Source organism: Oncorhynchus tshawytscha, linkage group LG01, assembly GCF_018296145.1.
Source record: "Oncorhynchus tshawytscha isolate Ot180627B linkage group LG01, Otsh_v2.0, whole genome shotgun sequence".
NCBI lineage: Eukaryota > Metazoa > Chordata > Actinopteri > Salmoniformes > Salmonidae > Oncorhynchus > Oncorhynchus tshawytscha.
Genome location: NC_056429.1, coordinates 69002799 through 69012582, shown reverse-complemented (window position 1 = coordinate 69012582; position 9784 = coordinate 69002799). Strand labels below are relative to the sequence as shown.

Here is a 9784-nt window from a genome sequence, read left to right as displayed (position 1 = left end):
CATTTAGCCTGCCCTGACCTTGAGCCTGCCGCCCTGTACCGTTTGGAACTCTGACCTGTTTAATTAACTTTTGCCTGTCCTCGACCTGCCTCTTGCATACCCCTTGTTGTTTTAATAAATATCAGCAACTCGAACCATCTGCCTCCTGTGTATGCATTTGGGTCTTGCCCTGTGTTGTTATATTTTGACTTAAAATATTTCAACTTTTTGTTTTTTATTAATTTGTAAAAATTTCTAAAAATACAATTCCACTTTTACATTATGTGGTATTGTGTATAAGCCAGTGACACATTCTCAGTTTAATACATTTTAAATTCAGGCTGTAACACAACAAAATGTTGAAAAAGTAAAGGGGTGTGAATACTTTTTGAAGGCACTTTTTAAAATGTTTTTTTTTTAAATCAATTGGCATCTAAGTTTTATCTCTCCCTTCAGTTATCTCTTCTTTTTGTGATCACTTTATTGTATGACTCCATAACATATAAGCTCATTTTGAATTTGATACTGGATTGATTGATACATTACTTTAAAACAACCTCTCTACAGCACCCAGTATATTGTCCTATACATTAATTGTGTAATGTTGGTTTTTGAGGGTTGTATTGCCAAACAAAGTCCATCCGTTGTCAGAACATTTTGATTAAGCTCTTCTCCAGTAGCCTATTTAGTGCTATCAAAATGAACCACAGTACATTTTGAAGAAAACAAAAATCTTCATGTTCTACTATGGAGAACTGAATATGATCATTAAATCCAGCATTTGTTGTGTGTAAAGTTAGCCAAATGTGTCAAGCTATAAACTAATAGGCCTTTAAACAATACTGTATTAATAAATGCTACTAATATTCAGCTGGCATATGTAAACTCAAGTTAAAATGTGTCATTTGTTTGAAATTCAACCTATTTTAGCCAAATATTGTTGTCAAATAGATGGGGCACAGTGGTCCAACGCATTCCAGGGCAATATTTCAGCATCCGAACTGACTCCGAAAGGATTAACATGATCTCGCTGAAGTTGAAATGATGTCTCCATTATACCAATTTCACACGAAATGCTTAGATGATAATAATTATTCTATACATTGGGACTGTAAGTGAATATCACACACATGTACTGTATGTGTATATATACATGTACTGTATGCCCCTATATACTGTATATGACAGCCCTATATATATGGTTCATTCTACAGAAGTGATTCAAATTGCTGTCCACAATCAAATAAACTATTTTAAAAACACAGGAAAAGAATTGATGTCTTTATTGTCACATACACCAGATAGGTGCAGTGAAATGTATTGTTTTACAGCGTCAGCCATAGTAGTATGGCACCCCTGGAGCAAATGAGGGTTAAGTGCCTTGCTCAATGGCACATCAACAGATTTTTTGACCTTGTTGGTCCAGGTATTCGAACCAGCGACCATTCGATTACTGGCCCAACACTCTAACCTCTAGCCCTTAATTAAAACATTAAAAGACTAGAATAAGGCACCATAGACCCTGTGCCAATGCGTTTGTCAAACTCCAGGCAGTGCTATAGTCAGATGACATGAGAATATATCTCTTTTGCCACACACCCCAGTGGTGGGTTTGGCATTGAAAAACGTAAACATATGCAGAAAAGTACCTCATACCTAAGGTAAAATATGGTGGGGGATCTTTGATGTTATGGGGAAATGCCAACTTCCACAGGTCCTGGGGCCCTTGTTAACGTCAATGGCATCATGAACATTACCAAGTATTTTGACATTTTATCCAAAAACCTGGTTGCCTCTGGCAGGAGGCTGACACTTGGCAGCAAGTGGATCTTCCAGCAAGACAATAACCCCAAGTATACTGAAACCATCCACTACGTGCAAAGCATTGAGCAACAAAGTTGAAGGAAAACTTACAGTAAGTCCAACTATAAACGGGCGTTTGGTTATATAACAGCAAAAACGTAATTTACACAGAAGTGGCTAGCCAGTTCATCAGAACAGAACTTCCATTCCATTTAGCTGTTTTTGGTGTAGTTTTCAGTTCAAAAGATTAAACAAATGATCCAAAAGTTGCCTACTGTAGCAGCTTGTGACTAGTTCATGTTGAACATGCATAAGAAGTAAGGCTAGATCGAATAGTTACATTAAGTTTTATATCAGATCTGGCTGAGATGTTATTGTCTGAGAATATCGTTTTTTGTGATTTCTAACACGATAATAAAAATACAAATTATACAATCTAATGGAATTTTAAATTAATGAATTAATATCTTATTTCTATTATTTTACATGTAAGTAAGTAAGTCTATACTGTTAGTCTATACCTGTTTTTTATTAAGCATGTGACAAATAACATTTAATTTGATTTAATCTTTAATTAGGTTCAAATTTGAATTCGTTATAAAATTGTGATTAATGGTAGTTAACTACAGATAAATATTGTTATCGTTAGACAGCAGGGAAACTCGAGTTAACTTTTTGTAATTTTAGTGCACTCATTTTTTATCTGATAGCGTTGAAAATAAAATACATAATCTATAGACTACGGCTTAAAAACAACGTGATGTAAAAACAAGTTGACTTTGAGGTTAAAGAAAGTGTGCCTTATCAATATACCTGTTTCTGCATCACGTTAGCCTTACTTTGGACAAAATCCAAGAGGTCAATAATTATTGTAGGCTTATGCTTCCTGTATAAAAACCGGCTATCACGTTGTTTCTGCAATGAATGCCTTCCTTCTTTGAGCCAAAGACACTCACGGTTTGTGTCGTCTATTCATGCAGGTGTGTTGTCTGTATTACAGACCTCTTTTTTTAAAACTAGACAAGTCAGCTAAGAACTACTTATTATTATTTACAATGACGGCCTACACCAGCCAAACCCGGACGACGCTGCGTCCGCCCTTTGGGACTCCCAATCACGTGTTACAGCCTGGATTCGAACCTGGGTGTCTGTAGTGACGCCTCTAGCACTGAGATGCAACCACTCGGGAGCCCTCATTCATCCAATGTTACATGACAAGTAATCCAGTAAATCCTTGCAGAACAATTGGTTTTACAACGTCTAACCCAGAGGCAATGTGAGATTCCCAAATATGAAGCTTATATTTCTACTTTTTTTGTTCTCTGTAGTGAGGCCCACAGAAGCCTCTATGTGCAGACTTCGGGGGAGTAGGGACAGCAATGATTTTTCGACTTTAAAACTATTTGCATTTTGTAGCCAACTATTTATATTGAAAAGCTTTTATCTGGCTATACGTTGTGTACTGTTTCTAGATATTGTTTAAGGCAAATAATTGTTTAAGGCAAAAATATACTCTGGAATATCTTCCTGATAAGCAGTTTGTTTGTTTTCTTCTTTAATTAACTACTGTAGTAGAACTGACGTTTAGGCTGTAACAATTGAATAACGGAGTAATTATTTAAACTGATCCATAATAACAATGTATCTAAAGTGTTTTGTGAACGTATCTAAAATGTTTGACCTTTCTCGAGAATATAGGAGCTTGGAACAGTTACATTCTGAAATCGTTCGCCTATGCTCTAGTAGAAATGCAATAATGCATGTAAATTGTGGAGGAACATGACCAAAGTGGTCAACAATATTAGTTTGATCTAATGTGCTATATGAACAACAAACATAAGGATGATTACTCCAAGATATAGGTATTTTCATGCACACTGGCAGTAGAGAAATCTTGCACGCGTTGTAGAACTAAAACAGTAGCCTACTTATATCAATGTGGTGCGCTATTATCCATATAATAGGGAAACATATTTGTATTTATACGGTTTAAGTGAATAAATCCTCCAAATAATTGTTATATTCACAGGTTCACACATATTCATGCCCACACCATCAGCAGCATATTGCTTGCCGCCAGAACAATGCATGCTTCACTGTCCAATTTGTTTATGTTTTGTAAAGTACCAATGACATGGATATACAATCATCCTGAACACAGGGAGAATATGATTGTTTCTATCCATTTTCTATAGCATATAAGACATAGACCCTGTCCTTTGTGTAATGTCGTGCAGTTCTGGTCACATCAAAGTTCCAATGCATCATTCTGAGGGTTTATTTAATTTTGTTTCCTAATATGGTTTCACTTTCTCTACGTTTTTGTCTTCAACAACCTTTCTAAACTTTAGAGTACGAGCCCCCGAAACAGGCCTCCTCCCACATTTAGCTCCTGGCTACTCTTGAGCCTGTGTAGCCTATGCCTTTGCCATTAGGCCTATTTTGGGGGGGGACATAGGCCTAGAAATTAAATGAATGATTGAACGGGAATGTTCGTTTTGAATAGTGTATGAAAAATAGGCCTACACTCTTATAAAAAAAGGTTATATCTAGGGTTTTTGGGCCGTCCACATAGGATAACCCTTTGAAGAATCAAATCAAATCAGATGTATTTATATAGCCCTTCCTACATCAGCTTATATCTCAAAGTGCTGTACAGAAACCCAGCCTAAAACCCCAAACAGCAAGCAATGCAGGTGTAGAAGCACGGTGGCTAGGAAAAACTCCCTAGAAAGGCCAACACCTAGGAAGAAACCTAGAGAGGAACCAGGCTGTGAGGGGTGGCCAGTCCTCTTCTGGCTGTGCCGGGTGGAGATTAGAACAGAACATGGCCAAGATGTTCAAATGTTCATAAATGACCAGCATGGCCAAATAATGGTCGAGGGTGTAGCAAGTCAGCACCTCAGGAGTAAATGTCAGTTGGCTTTTCATAGCCGATCATTAAGAGTATCCTGCTGTCTCTAGAGAGTTGAAAACAGCAGGGCACCCTTTTTGGTTCCAGGTAGAACCCTTTTGAGTTCCATGCATAACCTTTTCCACAGAGGGTTCTACATGGAACCCAAAAGAGTTCTACCTGAAACGAAAAAGGGTTTTACCTGGAACCAAAAACGGTTATCCTATAGGGATAACTTATAAGAACCCCCTCGGTACCCTTTTTTAAAGAGTGTATATGTGGTCCAATCACTCAAAGAAATGTGATCTGCACATATTAATCCAACACTTTCGGACTACTTTTGAGTCCATTATTTAATTTAAAAAAATGTTACATGTATTTTGGGTGGAATTGGGCTATGACCATTATGTACGATTTTGTTCTAACAAAACACAATGAATTTATGTTTATGTGAATACAATATTTGAAAATTATAAATGACTAGGCATAGATATTAAATAAATTGTAGCATATAGCTTTAACATTAAGAATAGCTGTATACGTTGCCTCTCAGAAACACGAACTGTACTCCATGTCACCCCACGTCATTGTTGTTAATGAATGGGAAATGCGGACATCGATCCTTTCACTGCAGTTGAATCATATGCCATGCTTATCGAACACTCTCCACACATTGCACATTTCACTTTAATTTACACATGTTTAGACTATTTATTATTTATTTGTATTATGTATATTTTATCCACAGAAATATACATTATTGAAGCGTAATTGCACCCAGAACAAATTACCCTATCCTGCCTATTTCAATATTTTGAAAATAATTCATTAGGTTACTTGGGCTGATTGTCTTCACAGAAAAACACATTTTTTTGTTGTTGGGACAAGCATAACATATTATATTTATTTAGATTTAGCCCTTCACCTTGTTAGATTCAGCAACAATATCGGACTATTGGATAGGATATGGGATGCTGTTAAGGTGTAGACGCCCAATTTTATGTGAATTTGCACTTTTTTCACGCAAGCATAAAAATGTGCTTATTTGTTTATGTTGATAAAACAAGGCTACATACATTAGGAACACCTTCCTAATATTAAATTGCACCCGTTTTTGCCTTTAGAACAGCCTCAATTCGTCGGGGCATGGAGTCTACAAGGTGTCGAAAGCGTTCCACAGGGATGCTGGCCCATGTTGACTCCAATGCTTCCCATAGTTGTGTCAATTTGGGTGGATGTCCTTTGGGTGGTGGGCCATTATTGTTGAGCCTGAAAAACCCAGCAGCGTTGCAGTTCTTGACACATTCAAACCGGTGTGCATGGCAGCTATACTATTTCCCATTCAAAGGCACTTAAATCCTTTGTCTTGCCCATTCACCCTCTGAATGGCATACATACACGTCTCAATTGTCTCAAGGCTTAAATCCTTATTTAACCTGTCTCCTCCCCTCCATCTACACTGACTAAAGTGGATTTAACAAGTTACATCAATAAGGGATCATAGCTTTTACCTGGATTCACCTGGTCAGTCTGTCATGGAAAGAGCAGGTGTTCCTAATGTTTTGTACACTCAGTCTAGTTTTCCTCTGTCTATAGCGTGTCTGAATGTATAACAGTAGGCCTGCATTAGGTTTGTGATGTTCTTCTTCCATTCATGATAGCAAATTTATTGCAAACTTGTAATGTCTTACACTTTAATCAAGTTCATTTTTTTCATACAGCAACAAAAACAGATAATACTCACATTAGATAGGCCTATTCTAACAACAAAAAGTGCAAAACTTTGAAATAACATTTACCAAAAAAAATCGTCAACATCGAAAATATAACGTTGTTAAATAAATAAAACTATAGTATTCCCAATAAAGGAAATAAATCTGTCAAATGTTAGGCCAAAATGTGTCAAATGTAGCCTAATTGTTATTTGTTGTGTTAATCAGCGCATTCTTCTCCAGTATTAATAGGCTACTATTTTGCTAGTAAATAGGCCTATTGGGTAATGAAAGCTTAACTGCTTATTACAATAACAACTCCGGATGTCATTTATTTGGATCAGCGTTTGCCAAACTGTGGTACTGTAAACCTACCCCAGTGCTACGCAATCCAGATTCAGGAAGTAGATTATCATTGATGATCTTGTTGTTGAATTTATTTGAATAGTCATAGGCTAGACTATATCAAACTAGTTTTCTCAGAATGTGAGGTGTAATCCTAAAGTAGGCTAATTTACAGTTGAGTAAAATCCAAATTTACAGAATAAAGTAGCACAAAATGGGCAATAGCAAAGGGTCAGCAGACATGTTTGTAATTTTATCAGGGCTATAGCTATAGGACGCTGGTAGGCCTTATACATCGTTATTTGGGTTTAATTATAATAGGTAGACGTGACTAAGAAAACATTGGGAACCACTGATTTAGAAGTGAAATTCTATATTGGTGTGGATATTATAGGCTACGTCGGTTTGCCAAATGTGTACTTGATGTAGCCTAATAAAGCTAAATGATCAGACAATTAAAAGGGATGTATTGCAGGCCTGAATAAGTAGCCTATAACACCGTATCAAGCATGGCAAGGTTCAAGACAAGAGGAACTGGTTTTAACGAGAAACTGAAACTTCAAGTGCTTTATATGAAAGATGGAAACAAATGCGAACAAAGGGTCAGTCACCGGGCATGCTATTATAAGAGGAGGCCTGCACTGTCATGCACTGTTGTATCTTATAATCTACATGTGCTCATTATGGCTCGATCAACAAAACAGAGGACAAAATAGGCTAGAATTAACTTATGAGTACACACAAAACTCCACTTCTCTCTAAAATGTGTTGCATACATTACAGATACAGCAGTAGCCTAGATTGGAGTCTATAGAAGGAGAACCTGAGAAGACATAACTTGTAGGCTTTTGTTATATCCCGCGTGTCTTATTAACCCTGATCTTTATAAGGCGTTTTCCCCCCAAAAATATTTCGAAATTAATTATTATATGAATAATGAAAAATGCTGTATGTTTTTTCTTCAATACTGATGAATACACTGACAATAACATGTAAATAGAGTGTTTAATAAATAGCCTACCAAACAAAAATAAACGATTCAAAGAATTACAATCTTTGTACAAGATATAAATAGCCCGAAATATAGTTACATTTGGCAAGTCTAGTTACAGTTTAAATCCCACAGGTAACGACTTTTGTCCCTTTAACGCAAAAAGAATACATCGTTGCACTTCAGGATACATAGCCTAATATGGCCATATTTGCTTTCAGGAATTGTCGTTTCTGACCTAATTAGTGATCACTGTTTGTTTACCCCTATAATTGCCATTTCTATGGTGCTTTTATTTGTCCTTCCCATGTTGTAGTTGTGTCATCAATTTAAGAAAGCATTTGGAGTGACCCTCTTTTGATGTGACAACATTCCTGGAAACCCGCTAGAAACTCCCGGTGAAAAAGACTGTAGGGACGTTCGAAGTGAGTCCGAGAGCAGTGTTTGTGGGGAGCTCGTGGGTACACCGTAGCCTTGCGCGCTCTGCTGGAGATGCGGCGGCTGGTGCTGACTCCCTGAGACAAAGTAGCCACTCTGTCCGGATAATAGACTAGACGTGCTTACACCGTAACTGTTTGACAAGCCCAGAGCACCGACAGATCCACTTAGATGGCGCGTAAGGTCCCCATTACTCAGCTGGTCCACACCGGGGAGTAGGGACCCATACGCGTGCCCTTGGTTCAGAAATCCTGCTGATGATCCATTGTAATGGGGATGGTGCAATGATAAAAACGGCGAGATTTGCCAATACAGAGGATTGTTTGCCCTGTCGTTTATTCCCAAACCAAGAGGCGAAAAGCGCATTCCACGTTTCATCGCCAACTTGCCCCTGGAGGTAGCAGAACGTCTCCGAAGTTTCCCCGTAGTTCCACCAATAAATACATCATCGCTCGAAGGGTCCAACATCCAGTAGTTCCCTTTGCCCGGGTCGTCGTAATGCCTTGGCACTTTCACAAAACACTTATTGAGGCTCAGGTTGTGTCGGATAGAGTTTTGCCAGCCTTGCTTGTGCTCTCGGTAATATGGAAAGTTCTTCATGATAAACTCATAGATACCGTTTAGAGTCAGTCTCTTCTCGGCACTCTGTCTGATAGCCATCATAATCAAGGCGTTGTAGCTGAATGGCGGTTTATCATATTTTCCATTTTTGCTAGGCTCTGTCGCCCGCAAGGTACCCTCGTCTTCCTCCTTTTGTTTCTCCCGGTCCAAAGGTGCAGATTCCATATCAGGATCCAGTGATTTTTCCGAATCAGACCCGGAAGAACCCGTGTTTTTTTCCGGGAGCACCGAGTCCTGTTTGTCACATTTTGAGGGAAGCAGCAGACTCTTGATACTAAATGAAGTAGATCGGTGCACCATCGGCGGTTCTTTCTGATCTTCCATGCCGGACACTGACAAAAAAAATGATTGGGCTTTGTGTTTAAAAAGGAAAAGGTAAGACGCAATTGGATCAGGGCATTGCATGCATGAAGGAACTTGTAGGATGGAGAGTTAGCCGGGACTGGGATGTAGAAATTACTAATTAAGGAGGTTCCGTTTTATCACTAGGCTACAGGGGAGGAGCCTGTAACTTGCAGATTTTTATCCCTCTTTCCCATTCGATATTGTCGAAACACGAAATAGACTTTCAGTGCACATATAGCCTATAGAAAAAACATTTTCGTAAGGATTTGACTGAACGGCTGTATCCGTTTACCCAATGGCGTAACGCAGTTTTACGGCCCGTTCTAAAAGCTCATTTTCTGTCATTCTAAAAATAAAATTAAAGGATTATGACGTGTTAGTATGCTAATAATATTTTATGTCAACGCTAATATGGCAAAAAAAATCGCTAGCTGGCTAACCAACAACTGTAACGATGTATTTGAGAGACAAGTGCTCATTGTGCAAATGTTAGCTATTAATGTTATTTTTTTAAATCAACATTAGACGAAATATAGAAATATATGTTGTCAACAATCTATGCCAACCCCCCTGTTTTGCCCCATGGTTGGGCATGCTCAGTTTTGTTGCTAAACAACCAACCCATCTGGGTCAAGATACAAATTTGCAGTTTTATAA

The 9784-nt window shown here is 38.1% G+C and overlaps 1 protein-coding gene across 1 annotated transcript; it reads right to left on the bottom strand.

Moving 5' to 3' along the window:
* Positions 1-7723: 7723 nt before the first annotated feature.
* LOC112255550 (forkhead box protein G1) lies at positions 7724-9257 on the bottom strand. The gene has a single exon (XM_024428523.2). The coding sequence runs from the start codon at positions 9185-9187 to the stop codon at positions 8048-8050; it is 1140 nt and encodes a 379-aa protein (XP_024284291.1). The 5' UTR covers positions 9188-9257; the 3' UTR covers positions 7724-8047.
* Between the last annotated feature and the right edge of the window lie 527 nt (positions 9258-9784).